This window comes from Alternaria arborescens, assembly GCF_004154835.1.
Source record: "Alternaria arborescens strain FERA 675 chromosome Unknown contig_1, whole genome shotgun sequence".
Taxonomy (NCBI): Eukaryota; Fungi; Ascomycota; class Dothideomycetes; order Pleosporales; family Pleosporaceae; genus Alternaria; species Alternaria arborescens.
In genome coordinates this window covers 1,967,887-1,992,509 of record NW_021167856.1, presented here as the reverse complement: position 1 = coordinate 1,992,509, position 24,623 = coordinate 1,967,887, and the positions used below count along the sequence as shown (strand labels likewise).

The following is a 24,623-nucleotide window of genomic DNA, read 5'->3' as shown; positions in this document are numbered from 1 at the left end:
ATTCCCCTTGGATGTGCGCCTAGTAATCTTACACATCTGTTTAGACCTCTAGCAGTTAGATCGATGAGGCAGGGCGCAATCCCGGCGTGATAGTCCCCGTCGAGTCAAGCAGGCTACTGCACACTTGCATGCTCAGCACGCAGATGGCCATGCACACATCGGCCTTGGTGAAACCTGTGATTCGCTGATACCTCTAGGCTTACAGCGTTCATCGCGATGGAGACTTTACGGATGCATGTGGATGATGCCCAGGCCGTGGAGCCTGGGTGGGGTGACAAGACAAGTGGTTGGGTACGAGATTGATCTCTTGCGCAAGTGTATGCACGATTTGGGTTGGGTGCAGAACTGCGGCAGGGTGGCTGCAGATTGATGCGTTGTGTGAGTGGGTCGACAACGTTGGGTGTGGTCGGAGCGCAGATTCGGTTTGAACATCGTGGAGAGAAACATGGGCTAAGGCAATGTCAACAAAGCGAAGGCAGGTCAAGTGATGGGATTTGAAGATGTGGCTTTCTTAGTTTGCTCGCGACTGTCGTCGCGGCGACCGCTTGTATGTTTTTGCATTTGTTTGAGTTTGCGCAGTGCAAATATTGCTGTCCTCCTTGTGGGACCTACTACCGTACAGTTTTGAGCTAGTGCTCTGGTATCTCTTGATGTGAAATTCGAACGAACGTGATGGTAATGAACCTCTATTGGTTCAAAGCCCAACAAGAACAACTCCGGGAAATGCCCATTGACCCCACTCCTAATATACGTGGCAGACATCGTGGATTGCCACCCCAATTTCAAACTCCGTGCCATCAAGGCGATTGCCCAAGTTAAACGTAGTAGCCAGATAGTTCTAAAAGTCCAGAGCCGGAGTATCGTCCGGACTGGTCTAGTTTTATAACGCCAAAAGAAAACAAACCGCACCAACACCGAACGAGAAATCAATCGCTGTTCGTGTCATCGTGACTTTTTCGAAAATTGTATAAACACATCGTGAAGAAGCATATCGTAATAAAAAGAATCCAGAGGGCCAGAAGAGAAGAGCGGCCTAGTAGACGTGGACCGGAGCCATCATAGAAGGCTGGAAGGACACATGCTTGACCAGGTTGGCCGCCTGGATGAATGGCTGGAACCACGTATTGGCAGGGGGCTGAGAAACGTATTGTTGTTGAGGCTGCGGTACTCGGGAGGAAAATTTGGGAACCTGAGAAGAGGAAACATGTTGGTACGAAGATGTCGAGGATGCGGATGAAGCAGATGAACACGCGGAGAAGACAGAGTCGTTGTCCGAGTTAGAGCTTCCAGATGAGGTAGAGTGCTGGAAGGGTGATGGGGCGTAGGCTGAGCCAGGGAGAGGAGCAAACTGGGGTACCGCAGGAGCCTGGTAGTAGGCGTTGTATGCGGCATCCCGGCTGTAGTCCACTGGGCTGAAAGGAGGAGAAGACAGAGGCGTTGCGACCGCTGACTTTGTGGCAGTGAAAGACGAGCATCGGAGAATCATCTCACGAATCTCGGGAATGGTTGCCCTGTTGGCAGGGTTGAACTCGAACATGCGCCTGAGAATGGCGTCGAGCTCTGTGGAAACAGGAAGGATGGTCCTCAAAAACTTGGGGTCCTTCATGAAGGCGCGGAAGGTGCTGTCCTCGAAAGAAGCTCGCTTCCATGGGTTGCGTCCGCATGTGAGGTTGACAAGCATGACTCCCAGACTCCAAACATCGTTGGGCGCTGAGGCGTAGCATGAGTAGGCCTTGGGTGCCGATGTCTGGCATTCTGCCCAAAGTTAGCACGTGACTTGCTGAGTCAGGTTAGATCAACATACCTGGAGACATGTAGAAAGTCGAGCCGCATCCAAAGTCAGAGGTGACGTGGTCGGTAGTGGCAAGTCCAAAGTCGGCAAGTTTGCAAGTCATTCCTTGGTCAGTGACTAGTACGTTCTCTGGCTTGAGGTCCCGGTGGTAGATTCCAATAGAGTGGCAGTATTCAACGGCATCCAAAACCTGGAGGAAAGCGCGCTTGGCCATGGCATCGTTACCCACGTACTTGCCCTGCTCGGTGATGTTGGAGAACAGGTCACCTTCTGGGCAGTATTCAATGACAACGTATGTGCAGTCAGGAGCGTCCATAATCTTGACTAGAGAGACAACGTTGGGGTGAGCGCTGGCCTGGTGGTGGAGCTGGATCTCCCGTTGCTGGAACTTCCTCTGGCGAGGCTCCAGACCGACCTTGTTGAGTGCCTTTACGGCATATGGAATGTTGGTCTGGATGTCCACGGCTGTGTACACGACGCCGTAAGCTCCTACACCGAGAATGCCAGTCAACTGGAGTCGACCAGCTAGAACTTGACCTAGGCGGTCTTCGGGTGCACAGAATCCATTTTGGGTTGGGGATGCTGGGGGAGTTGGGTACATATTGTAAGAGGGAAGTGGAAGAAGTCCTCGCAGGTCCAATGAAGGCCTCAAGGACGATGTTAGAGTGATCCGGAGAATGGAGGTTGGCCTGGTCCGTGTGGAAACAGCAAACAGTCCCGGATGGAAGAGTCAGAAAAGAGAAGAACGTATTATAGAGCAGTAACCGGATCCGGCAAGTCAGGTGACTTGGAGGTGGAGACGGTTGAGTGAGTTTAAGAGGCTGTCGTGTGAAGAGTGCTTGACAGAGAGCGAAGAAGTTGTTGGGTTGTAGTTGAAGAAGGAATGTGTTGGGAGGAGGTAGAGTAGTAGTAGGAGGTAGAGTAGTAGTAGGAGGAAGGTAGTGGTTGTTGTGGTGGTGGTAGTGGTAGAGGATGAGGCGGGATATGATGTATGTGTATGAGGACGGACGGCTGGGCAGCAGTGATAAAGAGAGGCTTCGCAGGAGGGCCCAGGTGGCTATTGGCTCGACTGGAGGCCCCGGTTTTTCGTAAATATAGGGAAGGAGCGGCGCTATGACGAAGAAGGATGGGGCTACAGAGCGAGTGCAGACCATCAGCGATGTGTGCCATGGCCTCCGGCACGCACATTCAGACGCTAACGTGTGGTTCCACTCGCGCAACCCACCCTGGCTCGCAAGCTCGTCTCAACGCGCGCAGGGAGGCGAGAGTGAAAGCAGCCGGGGTGTGCAGTGGTGTGAGCCGTCTTTACCCAGTTGGACGCTAGGCCGTGTCCAACAAAGACAGTCATGCAGCTACCGAGCGGCCGGGGCCTGTCCTTGATTCACCTGAATCATGCCGCCTGCGACTCCGTTGCTCACCGGGCGGCTGTGACTTGGGGCGAATCAGACGCCTGTCAGCACCGAGAGGGTGACACACAGGCCTGCTCTCGACGCGACAAGTGCAGCAGCCTCGAGGCACCAGAGCGACAAGTGCAGAGAGCTACGTGCAAGACGGTGCAAGCGGACCCGCGCGCTGTGTGTGTGGCGCCTCGATTGTCGCTCCACCGTGGCCATTCAATGCTCGCTCCACACGCGCTCGTCAGCCCGCAGTGAGAGGACACATGTCAAAGGCAATTCTGGCCCAGCTCGACCCTCTCATTCGTTGCCTCCCCAGCCTCTACCAGAGCGCGGCCCCCTGATCTCAGCACAAAGTCACCGGCCGATTAGACGGGCCCACCAAGCCTCCCAAACGACCGCGCCTCGCCCCAAGCAGACGCAGCTATGCAGTTCCTTGCCTAGCGCTGCTTAGCCTCCCTAAACACGCTGCAAAGCCTGCCCAGGCTTACGACGTCTCGAAAAGCCGCGAGCGCACGGGCGGCGTTCGATAGTCTTCGCTGGCTCCGAGGGCCCATGACGAATGCAGCCCGTCCAAACGACGATCTCGCAACGCTGCGGCACTGCTCTGCATCTCTGACTGTCATGCCGCCAGACGACCTTTCGTCCCGTCTGCCTGAACCCGGTGTTGTGTCTAGAGGACGGCACAGTGCCTGTCACCAACCCGCGGTCACGTTTCGGGTTTCGAGTTGGTGGGCCTGTCTTTCATTTTCCGGCGCTTCTGATCATCGTTCTTTGTCCTTCAATTTTCTTCTATTGCCGTTGCTGCAGCGTGCCAGGGCGAGCTGCTTCCAGTATTGGGACCGCCAAAAGAGCGTTGGCGATGACACATGGCACTTGATGCCCGATTGGGCCCAGTCTATTCCCACGTCCTCCAACCTTGTTGCGCCGGCCTTCGCCCTGTTTGTGTAGCTGCCTATCATTGGCTTGCCCAATATATTGCTTCTCCTCGATGACTAACCGAACCGTTCGCCATGAGCACACCCTGTCGCTCGGCTCCGTGGGCAATCTTGTCTGGACGATTTGGGCCCGCCAGTGGCGCACCAGCATCCACCAGAATTTTCGAGACTGCTCCGCCTAGCCAATTAATGCGGAGATTATTTTGTACTTTTGTGCCAATCACCATTCGAGTCATCCCTTAGACCTACGTGTTGTTTAGATCCAGTCATGGCCTTGTGACCTGGCAGTCACCGCCTGTGATTGTCTTGCTGTTCCACCCACACCGGCTATTCGCTCAGCTGTTGATGTCGTGGCTTATTGCGCAATACCTTGGGGCGAACTTTTGTTCATCTGTCGTTTACCAGTCATCGATCGTACAGCTGCCATCGAATAGAACATGTTCCAAGGCTTCCAGATCGAGAGGCAGAGCGTTCTACCGGCTCGTATCTCATCCCGTATCCATGCCCGTTGGAAGAATAGCCGACTCATCTTGTACACATATGAGTCGCAGGCGCTGGGATGGGTGACAGATTACGATGCTGACCCCAGCACAAGCGAGATAGCCGTGCAAAGCACCTGCAGCTTTCAATTCTTTTTCTGCTCTCCAGCGTCATCCGTGCACAAGCACAGATACCAGCCAAGTCCGCCTCCCGTAGGCTAAACCTACGAGCGGGAGTCTGTGAGTGAAAGGGACCGGAGATCATGTCCTGAGCGAAATTGTTCCTTTGCGCTGGTTGCGGGTCAATATCACGGCCAGAAACTTTGTTGGTATTCGAGATGAAGGAACCGTTCCCACGAACGTGGCCACGGGTGATAGCTCAGCCGCTCGACGTGTGCGGTAATTTGTCAAGCCGCTAGCAATCTCTTCATAGAGCGCATATTTTGTGTCTTGGAAGTTGTGAGCGCGCTGCACAACAACATGCAATTTGCAATAGTGCCCATCAGTGACTACCGGGTATCGTGTGCTGTCTGCTTTGATCCGTTCGACCCGCCATAGGCTGCACAATGCGCGCTCTCGATCCTGCTGATTCAGAATCGTGCATGCTTTCCTTGCCGGACAGGCGTTCTCCACAAAGCTCGAGCGTTTCAGTGGAGGTGGTCGAGAGTCGCACTTTCACCGCCAAATGCCAGGTGAGGACTTTGCAGGATAAGCCTTATCGATAACTAAACCTCTGACACCCACCAAAACTAAAACTGCCCCGCCATCTCAACCTCCTGCGCCCTCAAACTCTAACGGCAGCTGTGTGATCAAGGAAACATCCAATCGATCTGTCGTCCCCATCGAGGAAGTCAACATGGCTAACAGATCCTGCGACGTGGCGTCTGCGGCTGGAGTCAACAACAGACGGCGCCAGTGACGGTAGTAGAAGATCATTCACCCACTCGCAGGTCCAGTCAATTCCAGATCCTATGGTCACTCAAAGATTTTCGTCGTCAACAAATGACAGCATGACAGCCTCGTTTTCCTCGTGTTGTTCGGCCTTTGTTTGGCTCCACTAGAATGGCAGTCTCTGGCGATTAACAAGTGCCGGCAAACCGCCATTCGCCACCTCATGCTTTGTGGCCATCTGCATTACCATTGGTCGAGCGTGCCGTATAGCAAAATATAGTATACACCGCTCCCAGTCGGTCCGAACTCTCCAAGGTTCCTTGGTCGATCTCCAGGCATGCAGGCATCAACGTTTCGCTGTCGCTATGGATGGACTCGACTCCGGAAGCTTTCCAAGGGTCGTATGGCTGTATCATCATGCATTACAATAACTACACATCTGGGGCGTTCCGTTCCGACACACCAAGTTTGCCCCCCAGGTGGATTCCATCTTACGATTTCTTGTAAGGTTTACGCAGGCCGTTTACTAGCTGATGATCGCTTGGGTTAGCTTGCGCGTCTTCAGTGCTGATGCCCGCCCAGGACGTCATCACGCTGGGCGGCCTGTGATGCAAGACCCTGTACATCACTTTATTCTGATACAGCATGCTGAGGTCAGATCTTTACACAACTCGCACTTCCGAAGAGACCGCATCTCAAGGGTCCGATCAGCATCCACATGCCTACGCAGGTTTTGTGGGCTCTGTAGCAGAGACGTAGCTATCCACCCAGCACCAGCGAGAATTCTGGGTCTGATCAGCCGTTCTAGAAACGTTCTTCATCTCAACCAACATCATCAAATCATCCAATACATTGCTCTTGAATTGATACCTCAGCAACCGGAGTCCATGTCAGAACTCCTGTATCTTTAGATTACTCGTCAATACACCCCGCCAATATGTCAGTCCCAACAACATGTGCTGCGCGGCCGACTAGCAATAACGACAGAATGGAACCTTCGTCAAGCGGTCTCACGAAACGCGTTGAATTAAAGCCGCCCGTGTTCTCCACCATAGTTCACTGGAACGGGATCTGGAGAGTCCGTCTGGGGCATGGCTTATTGGCGCTGCGTGGAATTCAACGCGTCACTTGTGAGACCCTATCTTGGTTGAACTCGTCGGTTGCAATCGAGATGGACGAAACACTCGTCCCTAGCAGCCTTTAGTCGGCGGCAACTAACCACCGAACCAAACTCTATAGACGAGCAGCCCGCGAGGAGATTGGATCAGCAGGGACTTCGGACCTTTTGCGGTTCCCTTGTGTTGTTCCATGGCTTTTCTGGATGAGTACAGCCGCTCGCGTTGAGCTTAGTCGTGATTATGATGGGATTTTTCGATCTGAGCCTCGCTGAGGGTCTGCAGATCACAGCGGCCACGAGTAATCTCCCGTCTCTTTCCACAGTTAGGTCCGACTAGAAGGCAGAACTCCGGCAGCGAGACGCAGGATCATCAGAATGCATGGTGAAGTGGTCAAGTGCCCTGAGCAAGTTCGGTGCAATGATTGAAAATTCTTGCGCATTCGGGCTTCGCACTCGGTCTTTGCATGCTTTTCGTTGAGCTGTCGTAGGATGCTCGGTGGGTGACTCGAGAAGAACATCGTGACTTACATCTCAACATCGCTATGAATGTGGCATGCGTCTCCCAGTGGCATAGGTGCAATGTAGTCTCTTGTGGGAAGCGCAAGACGTCGTCCAAATCCGATAGTCAGCACGTGAGCTGCTTATACAGTCTTACTGTAAACTTCACCACGAAGCAACCACAGCCTCACCAATACAGCCAGCACATCTCTCTACATCAAATGTTTCGCCCACCGCATAACTAACCGTCACCTGACGACCCCAATACATCTCTGCCTATCCACTTCTTTCACCAGCACCAACTCCCCGTCGCATGCAAGCCCAATACCCGCGCCAGCCTGACGTTACCCACATGTTTCGCACTCCTACAGCGCGCACCATGCATCAGCAATGGCGAGCAGCCTCATACCCGGCTCTCACACAAGGTCAACCCTCGCGCTTAACTGGGCGACTGCGTGGTGTATACATAGCCACGGGATCCTCGTCAACCGCCTCGCTCAAGTCGGCAATGCGGCGGTGGCCATCTCCGCCTCACCACTCGCTTCCCTTCTCGCTGCTCCACCCACTTCCCATCAGCACAAAACATAATATGAAACAGCCTCACCATTACCAAAAATATTTTGGCAGTGCAGCAATACCTTGCCCCACCCATTCTTTACAGTACACATCCCGCATCCTATCAGCTGACGACATGAAGTTGGGATGGTGGATGGCGATGGCTGATTGACTGCCTTACTGGTCATATCGCGGAGAGGTTGATGATGCAGCACAGCTGACGAAGAGGATTGCGCCGCCAACAACGCGTGCGCGTTACGCCCTGAGGCCGTCTGGGTCCTTGGGTCATCAACACTAAGATCATGTTTACATCTCGTCTGGCTCTGGCTTCTTTTTTTCGAGATCCAGGGAGCGGCACGGGTAAGAAACTACTGCAGGTCATCGATGCGGTTGTGCGGCGCTGCGGGGGTGGGCCTAAGAAAAGGTCCCTCGTTGTTTAGGGGACGGGCGGTTGCGTGACTGGCTCCTGCAGCTTCATATCCACTCGATTCCTCAACGCCATGAATAGAGCGCGCGTGTATGGGTTGGTAAGTGGTTCATGGCTGCCTTGCGGATGCGGGAAGAGCTGGTCCAGGTAGGTGGTCTGTAAGTAGGCGCTGTGGCAAATGCGTCGATGGGGCGAGGCCCCAGGCGACCAGTTTAAGCAGACACTATCTTTAATGGTTCTGAGACGGTCGTCATGGTTCACTGTGGGTTCACTCGACTCCTATGGAGTGGTAGTCAAGATCGGAGCAACATCCGCAGACGCTTGTGGCAGACGCGTGTCTATCGCGAGGCTTTTTTCTTACCGTTGCCGCTGCCATATGCATACCTCAGGTTCTGATCACATCGACAAGCACGCAACACCAACTTCTGAATACCAAACGCCCGATGATATGGTCGGTCACGCATCCACAAGGCAAACTGATACCTTGTCGCTGGTGGCAGCCTCGCATGCATCGATGGTCCACCGTCTAGAGATCGTCATGCCACCTCAAATCAACTGAGCGAGCAAGTAAGACATGGGAAATGTAGCATGACAACAACACGGACTGAGATTTCTTGCTAGATGCAGCAAGATCACCGATGGACGGCGCTCGTAGCCTGGCACCTTCGGACATATTTCTCAATAGTTCGAGCGGATGCTATTGACCTCACACAATTATAGACTGCTGATATGTATTTTCCAATTTCATAGCCGCTTTCCTTTTATAGTGTTGATGTAAAGCATAAATGATACCCTTGGTTGGCATATCTAGTAAGTTGCATTATAGGATACACCTGCTGTGTAGTAGTACAAAAAAAGGTCCGCCAGAATATTGCAACATCCCTACGATAAACGTGTTGGTGCTAAAATTCAAGCACAAAACTGTTTAGCAATGCTGTATACGATAGTAACTCATTGCTATGGGGGGCTATAATCTGAGAATGCGAAGAATATATTTCGTTATTCAAATGCTGTTAGAAATCAATAGGCAGACGCATTACAAGTAGCAACATGGACTTTCTTCAGGGAAACCGTAAGAGCGACCTCTATTGTCCAAATAAGCTCACATCGTATAGAAGCCTCTCTGTCTATCGAATGCCTTGATACATCAATCGCCATCACTAAGACCTTAGAAGCTCGCATAACACCTGTTTGTGGTCCTCCGATTGCAATAGTATTTGACAGTAGCTGAACGATCCTGGATATCATTGCTTATGCTACCCGTACTAGGTCCTTCTCTTCAATTGTGTCTAATTCGTTATCCATCACATCGCTTAGTCGGTTTTGGGGGATGCCTACTAGGCTACTAGATCTGGTCAGCAAAAGTTTCTAGATTAGTATCCAAGATAGCATACGTGTAAACAACTGTAAGAAGATATGTTCAGACCGCTGAGCTAGCCGGTTTTTACATCTTCCCTGGTGGCCATGCTACCGACTGCGCTATCAAGCGTTCTGCCAACTGCTGTTTGCCCTCCAGGGAGTATTCCAGCAACCATACCATCGATAGCGAATCTCTTTATGCTCACATCACCCACATTTCCTTTCACGCTCTGGTCATCGATGGTAGTGCTGATCCCATACTCGCACCCAATACCAGCGCTGGACGCAAGCATACCACCAGCCACAGCACCAGCGGGTCCGCCAACCATGAACCCAAGGGTAGCACCCCCAGCTGTGACTGTGGAGTTTGTAGCAGTGGCAGCAGCGCGCTTCGCATGGTCCGGGTTGCCTGCTACAAGCTGAACACCTGCGGTGACATATCCAATAACTGGAAGCTTCTCACAGAAGAGTGTTGCGCTTCCATCGCGTGAAAAGGCATCCGCAATACCGCTCCAGAAGCCCGTGGTGAGGAAATAGAAATAAGAGGGAAATAATCCAAAGATGAACAGGTGTCGTCAAAGAAACATGAAGTGAAAGATGCCTTTGCGAGCATCGTCATACTCGATTACTTATAGAGCGATGTAGTTTGTCCGCACACGGGCACGCCGTGTTGAGCTTGCCGAAAATACTTGGTAGATATTGGACATTGTGTCCTCGAGTCGTTGCTATCCCTGACGGACGAAGGGTAGGCGAGCTCTTCGGCACGCCACATAATTGAAACTTCGGCATTCATCTTTCAGTATTGCTAAAGGGGACAATATTCGCTTCAGCTTTTAGTCAAGTCGACCTAAATAGGATGTCAAGTACACACTTTTTCAGATGTCAGTCTGATTTGGTTAGAGCGCGGGTATCCCGACAAGCTAGCCAGCCGTACAGGGTCCATACGGGTGGAAGGGACCTTGGGAGTCTGAAGAAACCACGTCCTTGGTGTGATGAAAGGATATTAGAGGCTTTTTTTCATCTTGAGTTGTGGCTACCAAGTGTAAAAGCACTGATGTCCTGAGTTCCAGGTCGTCTTTTGATGTTCCGCGTGCTGCTGATGGCGTGCAGCCAGTTAATATTGAGAGACAGAATGTGGGGCCAAGGGTCTGGCCAAGTCAGCCGCGTGTGAGCTTCAGCCTCATGAGTTTACTCCGCCTCGATGCTGCCCGAACCTACCGCTGCCTTGGTCTATCATACACGACGACGGCCTTCACGATGCGGATCTCGCAAATCGATCTACACCAAAGATTCTGCCCACTATACGATCAGTCTAGCGAGAGAGCAAGTTACCAACACACACTCTGAAGTCCAGGGTTCGCTTCGTAGGGCCGCGCGTGTCGCCAGCTTACCTAACGAACATCCACACACAGCCTCATCGTAACGATGGAGCTGCCACCCAAGCATGTGCGATTTACGCACACTCCCCTGAACTTCAAGCACAAAGAGATACGCATTTTGACAATCGAACCGAGTTCCGACCCAGAGAGCCCAGTTCAGATCACCATAAAGCACATCGACTTCAGTGATCACATTCACGCTCTCACTCGTTATCAAGAGGAGAAAGCTAGACTTATAGCTCAAAACCTTTGGGATATTGACTTGGGGAGTGATGCTCTCTACGATGAGATCTTCAAAGAAACGTTGCGTTTCATCGCATTATCGTATACTTGGGGCCCTGAGTTTCCTGTGCAAGACATACTTGTCACAAGCCCTGAATGCCGAGGCTGGCTTTCAGTTCGGCAAAACCTATACGACTTTCTGAAAACAAGACGAGCTTGTGGATCGGAGTGGTTCTGGATCGATCAAATCTGCATCAATCAAGGAAAGGACGATGAAAAGACCCACCAGGTCAACCAAATGGCAGAAATCTATAGCGCAGCTGCTGTCGAAGTTTGGCTTGGTTCAGAATTTGAAGGCAGCAACGACCTTATAGATTTGATTGTCCGCGAGAGTGATCTCTTGACTCAGGAACCCTACCCACAGCTAAGTGTGGATAAGCAGGGGCTCAGTACACATATACCATCTTTACGTCGCCTTCTGTGCAATCCATATTGGTCAAGACTGTGGGTCACTCAAGAGATCGTACTCGGTAAGGTTGTCAATATACGCGTCGGCTCGAAGGCCTTACCATGGAACACATTCTTCTCGGGTTGTTCTAGAGTGGATGATGCGTGGTCACGTCTGGATTATATACCCAAGAGGTGCTTCGCTGATGCATCCGCAGCACTCCGAATAATGTCGATCAACCATAGTCGGAGGTTCGTGTGCGAAGACTGGGTGGACATCTGGTCTCTAATTGACAAGTTAGAATGCTCAGATTTGCGGGACAAAGTGTTCGGAACAATGGGTATACTTCACCCGTCACTTCGAATACTTCCCGATTACTCAATGCGACCGCACGATGTATTACTCATGCTTCTTCCGAAGATAGTCGAAAGCATATGTGCTTCAAATGGACTCTGTCAGTACGATCCGCTTGGATCCAAGGGCCTGGATCGTGACTATCAGGTAAGATGCATGCAAGCGGCAAGGTATTGGGAATTCATACTCGAATACGATGCAGACAAGATCAGTCGAAGATCAACCCGCCGTCATCTGCTCGATATTCTCCTATCCCTTGATCCACCCAAGTTTCGCTGCAGAATAGGGAAAGTTTGCCTACTCAAGTACCGTATGTGGTACTCGATGGGAGAAGGGTTCGATCTAAGGATGAAGTATCGGCGATTACGCAGACTTCGAAGGGGGCACTCCAGACCAACCAGGGTAGCACGTGCTCAACCTTTTGCCGATGACAGCCTGTTTGCAGAATCGGACGTGGATTCTTCGAGTATTACGGACTGATGTGTCTCTATTGAGTGGTTTTCTGTACGACCTTCTGCGTATCAGAATGTGCGCCTATCAGCTGGCTACTAAATACTCTTCTTTCTCTTAATGCTAAGTGCCTTCGCGAAATCCTGCTTAACCTTCTTCGCCGGCCTAGATACCGAAAACTCCACGCCCAACGATTCCTCTTGTGGCTCCGAACCTGATGAACTCCTCTTTCCACCCTTGAACACAGCCCGCGCAACTTCAGCAACTTCAGCAACTTCAGCAACTCCAGCAACTTCAGCATCCTCAGCGTCTTCTAACGGCACACGAGTGGCCACGGTATGTTTCGCATTCACTTTTTCTCTTCTTGCGTTCGCTGCTCTGATCTCGCCTCCTTTACGATACGGTAGTCCCTGTTCTTGGGACCAGTTTCGATGATGATCGCGGTGGCGCAGCCGGGACACTTGCAGTGTAGTGTAAGTGTCTTTACACCAAGGTATGCCTCGGAGGAGATGGTTTTGATAATTTTGCGGAAGATCTTGCCTTTGGTGGCGTAGTGGCCACAGGAGAGGCAGCGCATGCTGCGGAAGGCCGCGGGGAAGTGCTTCTGGATGGTCTTGTGTTCAGCCATGGCGGTGATACTGAGAGTTATGAAGATGATTTGGAGAATACGTGGTTAGTTGTGACGACAAAAATTGCGATGAAGATAGACTCGGGCGGTATTCGTAAAGTTTGTTAGTTGCGGAGGTCAAGGAAAGATGGAAGACTGGAGGATACGAAAGCGAGAACAGTATCGATTGCGGGATTTATAAGTGGCTTGTCGGTTCTGCGCCATCGCAGTACCATAGGATGAAGTGAAGTGGATGGCAACCACAGTATGAGCGCACTTAGCGATTGTGAGTCAAAGGTGTTACTGGTGAGGAATTAGTCGCTCAACCATGGTACAGTTTGGTATACCTACACGTACGCAAAGACGCTCTGAAACGAGTTGTATGGCAAATATAAAGACCTCGCCAATGATATGGAACACAACTGAGTTCCCTCTCATGAATAAGCCATATATCTTCAGGATGCGTTATAAGATATCCCATCTACTGAGAAAACAGCAAAGCTACCATAACACTAGTAGCCTGAAAAGCACCCTTTGTGCGAACAAGAGAAGCAAAAGTTTGGGGTATCTTCTTAAAAGCAGCAGCACCATCACCTATTTCCGACCATACCTGAGGAAACGCGGCTTCCACAGTGACATCCGACTCCGCCTCGCCCGTCCAATCGAAGCCGATCCGCCAATTGAGCTTCAGTAAGACGTGTTTGTCCTGTAGAATCAGGGTATCGCGATCCAAGTTCCTGCTCAGATCTTTGCGCGTGATGGATTTCACTGGCTGAGTATTCTCGGTATCTTCTGCGGAGCGGCCTACGAGTAGATGCGCAAAGTTGGTTTCGCACTTGTGCCAGTGTTGCGCGCGTTTCCTTGCGATTTGCCAGTACGAGTCCATGGCCCAGGAGGCATTACCAAGATCTCTTTCGAGCGCTCTTGCACGGATGTAGGTGCCTAGTTCACGCTCGGCCCATGGTGAGATCCGAAGCAGCTGCATGTCGATAATCTCGTGCGCCAACGCGTCGATTGTAATCGAAACCTGAGCCGTCAACAGCTTCTGTGGGCCGGCAATCTCGATGGTGTGTTTCTGATGAACGCGCTGTGACGCTGGAGATATCTTGCTACGAGGCAGGCTAAGTTGTGTGGAGAAGTTGAGTGATGTAAACATCTCTAGGTAAGGCAAAGGATCTGCTAATTCCACTGGCCGATGGGACGGAACTGGCTTTTCTGCTTGTTTCGGGCGTGGCGGAGGAACGGAAAGGGCAGCGAATGGTAGGAACGAAGAAAGCAGACTTGATACTGGTGCTGACTTCTCCGGCTCTGTATCGGTACCGCTGATCTCGGATATGAACTTCCTAGTATTGCGTCAGTCATCGCTTCGCTACGATAGGGAATCATTACACTCACTTCAAACTGTCGCGCTCTGGAGGCCGTAAAGAATCCTCTGGGCCACGACGCTGCTCTTTGACCACCTCGTCAACACATCTTGATACTTGAGCCTCCAACTCTTCTACCTCGCGCTGCAGACGTGCCTTCTCTTGTTTCCTTCTTTCGATCTCTGGATCTGGAGGTTGTCTCTCTTGTACCACTTCCTGAGTGACGTCTTCGACGGGACCATCCTCTATTGGCCCTGTGATATCATCGGGCTGTACTGCTGGTGCTCTCGAAGTCGGTGGAGGCTGTTTTACAGGATCTCTGACACGCGGAGGCCGCTTGCTTGGTGAGGAGAAGAGGATACCTTGGCGCGGCTGCTTCGAGTTTTCGCGGTCGTTCTGAGAGGGGGTTCCCGGGAGTTCTGGCTCATCTTCATCACCCGGTAATCCCGAATCGCTCTTCTCCCTTGCTCGAGGACCACGTCTGGCTGACAACCCCGCTTGCCTGTTGCGTCTTGGAGATGCTTTGAGAGGTGACGAAGATAGGAGACTCGGGTAGTTGCGCGCAAGGCTGGCTTTTGTAGGCGATGCGAAAGACGGTCGTCGAGGAGGCTTCCTCAGAGGGCTTGATGTTTGTTCGTCAGGCGAAATGGTCCTCCTCCGCTTCGCCGGTGGCTCGTTCATCGTGTTCGCATATGGCGGATCAGTTGCAGTCGTAGTATCGGCGCGATATCTGTGGGTGCTCGTGGTAGGAATAAATTGGTGTATGTGCTGGTGGGGTATGCGACGATAACAGTGAATGCGACGCGTCGCATGTTGTTACCCTGTCGGCGTTCGCTGCAGCTTTGGCCGACATTCGGAAAGGCGGCGCAAAATGACGTCGAACCGTCAATCGGTACTTTCAATCAGCTTGCGAATTGGCATTCGACCAAAGTGGCCAACACCGACATGTCGTAACGAGACACACTGGAGTATCTGTGACTGCTTCGTCCTTCGCTCATTTCTCTAGGATAATGGAACACATCGCATACTCAGGCCCACTGGCATTGCGCCAGAGACTCTGCGCTTCATGCACGAGAGCATGGCGCAGGCCGCGTGCTTCGATAGAGGCAGGAAGGATCGGACTCCAGAATAGCGATCGGATACAGCGTCGCTTCAAAGGGTACATCGCACCGGAAGGCGAACAAGCTAGACCTATCACTGGCTTCTATGCAGGTTGGACTCTCATCCACATTGTTCGCAAGACCAAAACTAACAATATCTAGATATGCTAAAGAAACCACTGTCTGAAGTACAATCACTATCTCACACGACGCCTGAGCCACCTAAAGAGCCGCCAAAAACGCAGAAAGAGGAAACATTTGCCAAAGCCCGTATAATCTTCGGCTCCACAACTGCATTGGAAGAACGTAAACAGGAAATTTTGAACTCCTCTCAAAATATTGCTGGTGTATTAGTCCCCCCACGACCCGAAGAACCGGATAACTGCTGCATGTCCGGATGCGTGAATTGTGTGTGGGACATGTACCGGGACGAGATGGAAGAGTGGGCAGAGAAGAGCGCCCAAGCAAGAGCGGCGATGCAGGCCCAAAGACAGGAAGGAAAAGGGACAGGGAGTATGGTGGCGGGAGACAAGTCGCCGAGTCACGTTGCTACGAGCATGGATGACGATGGTGGTGGCAGTGAAACGAATTGGGACACTGGGTTCGATGATGCGGATAAAGACAAGCTGTTCGACGACATACCTGTGGGCATTCGAGAGTTCATGAGGACGGAGAAGAAGTTGAAGCAGGCACAAAAGAAGGCGGAAGCCGCTGCAGCAGCATAAGCTTCAAATTTGGCCAGACTAGAAGTTGTCTTGGCGTAGCATTTGTAGAACGTTCAAATACCCATCCATTACAGATCCTGTGATATCCCTACCTTGTGCTCCGAACCAAGACTAATTATGTTGTTCCCTGGAACTCTACCCTGTCTAGTCTTCACCAACATCTACGCCCTTTGCCTGGAGGTCTTTCCGCGCCTCTGCTATTTGCTGCATGAGCTCCGCGTGCGCTTGCGGTACGTCGTTAAAGGTGAAGACTCCCCAGCCGAGCTTGAAGAGGAGGTATGCGCCGAAGGAGATGAGAGCCCAGAAGGGGAGCTGCCGTCTGGTTAGCGAGAGTCCGGGACACGATGATGGTGGTGGTGGTGAAGGTAGTGGGGCCGAGACGTTCACGCAAAGCTGCGACTTACGAAAGGAACAATCTCCTCTTGGATCTTCTGAGGCAGAGGGACGACTTGGAGGAACAGGGAAAGGTAGATCTTTCACATGTTAGCATACACGTCTTGATATGTCAAGAGCTAAGGGGCTGCTGTACGGAGGTCAGGAGCATGCCAATGCTGATGGTCTGGGTAGCGCGCGTCATGATGGCGAATTGGTTGTTGGAGCTGGGTCAAACGAGGGTCGGTGGTCGGAGCAGGTGTTCGGGCGTGATGCTTGACGTCGTGCGGTGTTGAGTGTTGGGTGCCAGATGGCTCAAATGTTGCCAAGGGATCTGTTTCCAGGGGTCCAGAACGGAATCGGACAAAGGCAACGCCAACCGCGGCGGCGGGTGGGTCGACGCTGCTGCAGGACCGAGGAGGTCACCGCGTCTTTCCGTGTTTGAGAAAAACAAGTGGCTGAACCATTGCAGTTTTTATCGAGTTAATCAAACACGATCCTGCCAGTAGCTATTGTTTGTAGCCCTGCTTCCGGACTGAGAGTAGCCTGTTTACCTCCTCCCGATCTCGCCCGCCACTATGCAGACTTGAGCCTTGCCACAACTTTGCGGCGACTGCCTTTCTTCATCTTCACACTTTTGCGATATGCCCTTAACCAATGAGGAGCTTGGCGACTATATAGCGTCTTTGGAGCGCCTACTCCAAGGGAACCCTGCAGGTCAGACCGCTGCCCTCACAGGTTACGTGCATAAGCTCGATGCGTTTGCATCAAGTGGGGACAACGAAGCGATAGAGAAGACCTTGCAGCTGTTCGGGACGGCTGTTGGCGGTCGTAGTATGTAATGCCTCTGTGCAACGCCAACCATGCTGACAGTGTATAGAAAGATGGCAGGCGCCCTTCAGAGACAGCGGAATCCTTGCTTACGCTCTTCGCGGCTTGTCTACCGTGCGCCATGAAGATCCCATAGCGAAGCAATATCTAAGAGTCATCGGCAACTCGGTTGCTGATAATGGTACTGTATCCTAGGAAAGACCCTTGTACGACGCAAACAGTCTGACTGGAGTCAAGATACCAACAGGGAGCTCGCCGTAAGAGAGCTCCAAGCCATCGCTGGCTGCCTTCCATCGCCAGAGCTACGCTTGACCACATTGGCCGTACTTTTCAATCTTTGCAATGACTTTGGTGAGCAATGCCACGGGATCCTCCAGACATGCAGCTCATGCGAATAGAACCCGCCAAAGCTGCGGCGGCCACCATCAGACTGGACGCCACAATATGCACCTTCCTAGTACTTGACAGAATACCAGAGGCCGCGCTTGACTATGCCACGGACCTGCTCAACTGGACCACGAGCAACTTGACAGACGACCAGTTCAAAGACGAAGTTTCACTCGAGACATTCAAGAGCTTGCTGAATGTCGCACTCCAGTACGATGAAGACCACCATCTGGAATATGTGGCTATTCTGGTACATTACCTCCAAGATCCAGAATTCCAGCAAAGAATAGCAACACCAAAACTGCTCGACGATCTCGTCACCCTCATGCTGGAGTTTGAGGCGCGACTCGAGCCAGAAGACATCGATGCTGTTTTCGAGGAACTCGCAACCAGCAAGAACGCCGATACCGTCACATCAGATGAAGCCCAAGTCCTCCTACTGGCACAACTGATAGGGCTGCTATCTGCTGCCTCGGCTACAGATGTCTTTGCACAGAATTTCAATGTCAGAAGTCCTGTCATTGAGAGACTAGAGGCAAAGCTACGGGCACCATGGGACAGTGCATACCCATCTACGATATGCGCTTGTGTCATGGTGGGAAATCTGGCCATGTCTGATGAGGTTTGCATTGACATGGTCAAGATCATGGAGCTACATGTTCGACTGATTTTGATTCTTAAAAAGAGCAATAAACCTGCTCTTCTTTATGCCGCAGCAGGTTTCATGCGGCATCTTACGTTTCCAGAGGCTAACAGGGCTTTGCTTGCAGATGCCGGACTCATGGAAGCATGCTGTCGCATGCTCGTACTGGACGATCCGTCGGTCCGTGGTGAGGCAGCAGCCATGCTATGCAAGCTCGTCACCGGCAACTTTTACAACATAGAGAAAGTCATGTACGAGACCGTCGGCCCTGACACAGAAGCAATTGACCCGGACGTCTCAGCCGACACTGTGATCTTCTCACACATCGTCGAGCAAGCCCTCGCTCCGGGCAAACCCTTACCAAGCACTACAATGAAGAACCCAATGATCGAGCTTGGCCGTACCATCGTTGCCATGCTGCGATATCTTGGACGACCAAACGCAGAAAAAGACGTTGAAGCAGTACAAATACAGATCTTACAAGTACCCCAGATTGCTCGACCCATCGCCCAGCTAGTCCGACAGCGCTTCTACCCCGAAGCGCGATCCGAAGGACTGCTCGGGTTAGGCTTGTTAGCCCAAACACTGGAGGGCGCCGCAGCTATCGCTGAAGAGATCAAGGAGGATAGTGGCTTACTTGAGACGATCAAAGAGCACGCCAATGCAACAGAAGCAGGTCTCGCACAGCAAGCTCCATCAACGGCTAGCAGAGACCACCAAAACGCGATTGTGCTGCTTCAGGCGCTGCAGAACAATGCGGTAAGAGAACTCCAAGAAGCCGTCGGGGAAGTACTAAGGACTTCCAGGCTGACCAAATGGACGCAATACTCTCGCATTAGGCAATCGTTGTCTAAACACCAAGGGCGTCGATCTTCGGGTGATGTGAGCACACTAGGTAGTCCTGGTGGAGCATCGCCAGGGAGGGTCAGGGAGCTGGCACGGAGAGCTACAGATTCACCTGGAACGTTTCCAGGCAGGGCTAGGGGTTCTACGTTTGTTGGGGATGGTACTGATGAGCGTCCACGAACTCCCTTGGCGAGAGAGATTGTCAAGGAGTTTGAAGAGGTATCTCCTCGTACGGTGGTTAAAGAATCGCCGGCAAGGGAAAGGTTAAAGGGCAAGGGAATGAAACGGACGAATACGGCACCGCAATGATTTCTACGACATGGTCATGTTTTGTATCTACATATTCTTAATAAATCACTCTCCACTTGTTCACGATAATGCCTGGTCGAGATAGCACTCCAAGCTTGAAATGTGTTCGTGGTATTGCAATTGTAATGGTGCCAAGAATGTATCTTGGCTGAAATCTCTAGAACACTCCATCACACCACTTTCTAACAAGACCATATCAATCAGATAACCTTCAAACGATCTCCAACAAATAATGGACACGCAAAAGGCAGTGAATAAGCGGCAGTGGCGTTCCAGCCTCACCGTGTAACTGCAGCGTAATCAAGAGGCCTCTGATTGGCCAGATGAGCCACTCACGCGATTCTCCCGCTAGGATCCAGGGTCCATGACATAGGTCGTAGAAGTGAGTGACGGGTATAAAGAAGGGCTGTCTGGTCGATGTATTGTTATTCAGCTACCAGTTCAACTCTACGATTCAACCACTCTACAAACAATCTTACGAAATCAAAAAACCATCTTACCTTTACCAACCACCAACTCAACCTACCAACACTACAACATCAAAATGGTCTGCTGCGGACGTAACAACGGCACCTGCGTGTGCGCTCAAGAGGCAAAGTGCTCCTGTGGAAAGCAGCCCGCTCTTCAGTGCAGTATGCCTCCCTTTATGTGCCTTCTTCCAGCTCTACCAGAACACTGTCTTTCACCTACCACCTACCAATTGTTAAACATCTACTAACAATTTCCAGCTTGCGAGAAGGCCGTCACTGAGAACAAGCTTCCCTCCGACTCTTCAGCATGTGCCTGCGGAAAGCGAACTGAAGATGCGTGCAACTGCGGTCGCGCCGACAACAACGGTACTTCCAACCTCGAGACCGACTTCACTACCCAGAAGTAAATGGCTAGGAATGGTGGATGTGTGACGGCGTGCGATGATGATGATGATGCATTTGAAGCGCGGGGATACCGAAGTGACATGGGAGGGTGTTTTTGGCGTTTGATATTGGCCTGAGTGGATATACCTGATACCAATAAATGACAATCTTCAAGTTCAGAATTGTGCCATGATGTCTCTGGCGCCATGTGAGAAGTGCTTGGACGCGTTTGCAGACCAAGTCCAGACGCGTTCGTCTCGGACCTCGAGCTTGGACGTGCAATGCATCGCTATGAAAAGCTTAGAAACTTTGGTGTTTCTATGGGATCTCTCCGGCATATGGCCGTTACCCCTTGGCCTATGATCTCAATCTTCATGTGTAGGGCATTCCATCGGTTCATGGCTTGCGGTCAGGCTCGGGGATGCGCAGCGGTACGGTCGATCGGATATACGCATATGTAGGTTTTCGTGGCAATGCCTCGACGTGTTCCATCTGGTCTTACCTTGGACTGGACGCATCGGCCGGTGTATGCTATGCGCAGGATAGATGGAATGGATGTTGTCTTTGCACGGTGCAGCAGCTACCCACGCTAGACCCTGTTTGCTTGGCATCCATGTGTAGAACATCCACTTATACCCACCTTCACCTGTGCATTCAGGGAACCAGCTGAATAGCTTCTGGTCAAGTTATGAGCCTTTCTCGCCCGTTCCAATTCCATGCCCTGCCCTTTTATGCGCCCTAAGCCTGCAGCCAGCCTCTAGAATCCGCTGACGGGCGCCCCTTTCGCGAACTATCCACCTCCGCTCCGCAGCGCGCACGCCAGCATAAACCCTGCCTCGAGGCCCGTACCGCGCCATTCCCTCATAGCGCACCACTACCGCCGCCGCATTGTCGGGCTACCTACCAGGTGGGAACCGCCCACCCACCACGACCACTACCACCAGCATGGCGACCTCGGTCACGTCCAAGATGGCAGCGAGGGCTGGTGGAGGCCTCTTCAGCCGGGAGCAGTCGGGCAACGTGCCCACGATGCGAGGTACATGACGGCATGCCCACGAGATGCCAGGGATGGAAGCTTACAAATCTGGACAGGACTGGTCTCGTTCATCGCTGATCTGAGAAATGCTCGCGCAAGAGAACTGGAAGAGAAGCGCATCAACAAGGAATTGGCCAACATACGGTGGGTACTCCAACTCGTTCCACAAAGTCCCTCAAGGCTAACAACACTGCAGGCAAAAGTTCAGAGGTACTTCTCGGACACGCTTCCCCCATGATTTGGTCTAACAGAATTCCCCCAGATGCCGGCCTGAATGGCTATCAAAAGAAGAAATACGTCTGCAAGGTATACACGCCACTCACCGCTCTCCCTGCCCCGTTGCTGACCCTCGCAGCTCCTATACATATACATACTCGGTTGGAACGTCGATTTCGGACATCTCGAGGCGGTGAACCTCATCTCGGCGACCAAGTACTCGGAAAAGCAGATCGGATATCTCGCCGTTACCCTATTCCTACACGAGGAGCACGAACTGCTGCACCTGGTCGTTAACAGCATCAGGAAGGACTTGCTGGACCACAATGAGCTCAACAACTGCTTGGCGCTGCATGCGATTGCCAACGTGGGTGGAAAGGAACTGGGAGAAGCACTGAGCGCCGAAGTCCATAGGCTCCTCATATCACCGTGAGTGGCACAGAACGCTTCCAATGGCCGAGCTGACGTTGGACAGGGCCTCCAAGGCATTCGTGAAGAAGAAGGCGGCTCTCACACTCCTACGGCTATACCGGAAACACCCTGCGATCGTACAACATGAATGGGCGGAACGGATAATATCGCTCATGGACGACCCCGACATGGGTGTTGCGCTTTCGGTCACTTCGTTGGTCACCGCACTCGTCCAAGACAACACCGAGCAGTACAAGGGCAGCTACATCAAAGCTGCGAATAGGCTGAAGCGGATCGTAGTGGACAATGAGTGTGCTGAAGGCTACTTCTACTACAAGGTGCCATGTCCGTGGATACTGGTCAAGCTGCTCAAGCTGCTGCAGTATTACCCACCACCTGGTTTGTGTCGCTCCCCGTTGCTAAAGACGCGCGCTGACAGAAACAGAGGACTCCCATATTCGAAAACTGATTCGTGAAGCGCTCCAAAAGATCATGGATTCCGCTCTGGAAATGCCGAAGAACGTACAGCAGAACAACGCACAGAACGCCGTGCTCTTCGAAGCGATCAACCTCGTAATACACCTCGACACAGAACAAGACCTGATGGTTCAGATATCGCAACGGCTGGGCAAATTCATCGCGTCTCGGGAAACTAACGTGCGATATCTAGGATTGGAGGCCATGACGCATCTGGCTGCTCGAACTGAGAACCTCGATCCTATCAAGAAGCACCAGGCAATTATTATCGGATCGTTAAGAGATAGGGATATCAGTGTGCGAAGACAGGGTCTGGACCTGCTATACAGCATGTGCGATCCAACGAATGCGCAAGCGATCGTGAACGAACTCCTGCGATATCTACAGTCCGCCGACTACGCGATAAGAGAAGAGATGGTGCTGAAGATTGCCATTCTGACAGAGAAGTACGCCACGGACGTTCAGTGGTACGTGGATATTTCGCTGCGACTGATCGCGATGGCTGGAGACCACGTCAGTGACGAAGTCTGGCAGCGAGTCATCCAGATTACGACGAATAACGAGGAGCTACAAGTCTACGCTGCGCAAACCATCCTGCAGTACATCAAGTCGGACTGCCACGAGACACTTGTGAAAATTGGCGGATACCTGCTCGGAGAGTTTGGTCACTTGATCGCGGACAGCAAAGGATGTAGCCCAATCGAGCAGTTTATGGCGTTGAGCGCGAAGATGCGAGGCTGCTCGTCAACTACACGGGCGATACTCCTATCGTGCTACGTCAAGTACGTGAACTTGTTCCCCGAGATCAAGCCTCAACTTCTCCAAGCTTTCCGCGCCTACAGCCATTCGCTCGATTCCGAACTTCAACAAAGAGCATGCGAATATCTCACCCTCGCCACCATGCCAACGGACGACCTACTACGCACCGTGTGCGACGAGATGCCTCCCTACCCAGAACGAACGTCAGCACTGCTCTCACGGTTACATCAAAAGCACGCCACTACTAGCGACAAGCGAACGTGGGTGGTTGGCGGCAAGGACGCGAATGCGGACCTCAAGGAATTTGGTCTTGCAAGGCAGAACACGTCTGCTGGCGTCAAGAGAAGCTTCACAGAGCCTGTACCAAAGGATGCCAAAACTGGCGCGACAAATGGTGCCAACGGCGTTGCCGCAATATCAAGCGATTTGGAAGGTCTGGATCTCAACATCGACATGAACAAGGCTTCTAAAGCACCGAACCTTGCCAGCGCTGCTCATCTGAGTCCCGACTGGGAGGTCGGATACACCCGTCTGCTCCTGCGGCCAGAGGGCGTACTCTACGAAGACCAACAGATACAAGTCGGCCTCCGAACAGAGTACCGAGGACAACTGGGTGCTCTCATCTTCTACTTCACGAACAAGTCGCAATTCTCCATGGGCTCCTTCACAACCACACTCGATAACCGGTCAGCAGAAACCTTAAAAACAGATATCAAGGGCTTACCCGATACCACCATCGCCCCCGAAGGCCAGACCCAACAAACAATCATGTTCGAATGCAAAAACGTCTTCATCGATCCACCTACGATCCGTATCTCGTACCTCGCAGGCGCCCTCCAGGGTCTCACTTTACAACTTCCCGTCCTCCTACACAAGTACATGGAAGGCGCCGAACTCTCTGCCGAAGACTTCTTCAAGCGGTGGAAGCAAATCGGCGGTGCACCGCGTGAACACCAGAGTATCTTTGGTCTGGTAAACAAGAATAGGACCATGGATAGCGACTTTGTGCAGAAGGTGGTCAAGGGGTTCAAGTGGGGGATTGTTACGGGTGTGGATCCTAATGTTAAGAATATTGTGGGTGCCACGGTGCTGCATAGCAGTGAGGGCAAGTTTGGGTGTTTGTTGAGGTTGGAACCGAATTTCGAGACGCAGGTACGTGATGATGATGTCGATGTTGGTGGGAACTTGAGCAAGCTAACGATGAGACAGATGTACCGCATTACGATAAGGGCGACTGATGAGTCGGTTCCGCCGGTGCTGGTCAAGGCTATGCAGGATCGACTTTCGCAGGGTATTGAGGGAATGGCTTAGAATGGGTAAATTATTTTTCTCGTTCATGCCACCACCACCTCTCTACTTCACTGCTAGCACCACCACCACCGA

General features: G+C 52.1%; 8 protein-coding genes across 8 annotated transcripts; 4 read left to right on the top strand and 4 right to left on the bottom strand.

Moving 5' to 3' along the window:
• Positions 1–1,033: 1,033 nt before the first annotated feature.
• On the bottom strand, positions 1,034–2,393 carry AA0111_g776 (hypothetical protein; the record flags this gene model as incomplete). Its single annotated transcript, XM_028654132.1, has 2 exons — positions 1,034–1,755; positions 1,805–2,393. 2 exons carry the CDS (start codon positions 2,391–2,393, stop codon positions 1,034–1,036), a joined length of 1,311 nt encoding a protein of 436 aa, XP_028511928.1.
• A 10,259-nt stretch (positions 2,394–12,652) lies between these two features.
• On the bottom strand, positions 12,653–12,931 carry AA0111_g775 (hypothetical protein; the record flags this gene model as incomplete). The annotated part of the gene is made up of 1 exon (XM_028654121.1): positions 12,653–12,931. The coding sequence occupies one exon, from the start codon at positions 12,929–12,931 to the stop codon at positions 12,653–12,655; it is 279 nt and encodes a 92-aa protein (XP_028511929.1).
• Positions 12,932–13,391: 460 nt separating this feature from the next.
• Positions 13,392–14,955, bottom strand: AA0111_g774 (hypothetical protein; the record flags this gene model as incomplete). The annotated part of the gene is made up of 2 exons (XM_028654110.1): positions 13,392–14,253; positions 14,306–14,955. 2 exons carry the CDS (start codon positions 14,953–14,955, stop codon positions 13,392–13,394), a joined length of 1,512 nt encoding a protein of 503 aa, XP_028511930.1.
• Positions 14,956–15,538: 583 nt separating this feature from the next.
• On the top strand, positions 15,539–16,099 carry AA0111_g773 (hypothetical protein; the record flags this gene model as incomplete). The annotated part of the gene is made up of 1 exon (XM_028654099.1): positions 15,539–16,099. One exon carries the CDS (start codon positions 15,539–15,541, stop codon positions 16,097–16,099), a length of 561 nt encoding a protein of 186 aa, XP_028512086.1.
• Positions 16,100–16,243: 144 nt separating this feature from the next.
• AA0111_g772 (hypothetical protein) lies at positions 16,244–16,676 on the bottom strand (the record flags this gene model as incomplete). Its single annotated transcript, XM_028654088.1, has 3 exons — positions 16,244–16,411; positions 16,504–16,572; positions 16,629–16,676. The coding sequence occupies 3 exons, from the start codon at positions 16,674–16,676 to the stop codon at positions 16,244–16,246; spliced, it is 285 nt and encodes a 94-aa protein (XP_028512087.1).
• Positions 16,677–17,115: 439 nt separating this feature from the next.
• AA0111_g771 (hypothetical protein) lies at positions 17,116–19,171 on the top strand (the record flags this gene model as incomplete). The annotated part of the gene is made up of 5 exons (XM_028654077.1): positions 17,116–17,305; positions 17,352–17,483; positions 17,540–17,653; positions 17,701–19,091; positions 19,139–19,171. The coding sequence occupies 5 exons, from the start codon at positions 17,116–17,118 to the stop codon at positions 19,169–19,171; spliced, it is 1,860 nt and encodes a 619-aa protein (XP_028511931.1).
• An 860-nt stretch (positions 19,172–20,031) lies between these two features.
• Positions 20,032–20,364, top strand: AA0111_g770 (hypothetical protein; the record flags this gene model as incomplete). Its single annotated transcript, XM_028654066.1, has 2 exons — positions 20,032–20,119; positions 20,216–20,364. 2 exons carry the CDS (start codon positions 20,032–20,034, stop codon positions 20,362–20,364), a joined length of 237 nt encoding a protein of 78 aa, XP_028512088.1.
• A 922-nt stretch (positions 20,365–21,286) lies between these two features.
• On the top strand, positions 21,287–24,551 carry AA0111_g769 (AP-2 complex subunit alpha-2; the record flags this gene model as incomplete). The annotated part of the gene is made up of 8 exons (XM_028654054.1): positions 21,287–21,377; positions 21,434–21,521; positions 21,574–21,587; positions 21,640–21,683; positions 21,733–22,022; positions 22,069–22,403; positions 22,450–24,392; positions 24,450–24,551. 8 exons carry the CDS (start codon positions 21,287–21,289, stop codon positions 24,549–24,551), a joined length of 2,907 nt encoding a protein of 968 aa, XP_028512322.1.
• Between the last annotated feature and the right edge of the window lie 72 nt (positions 24,552–24,623).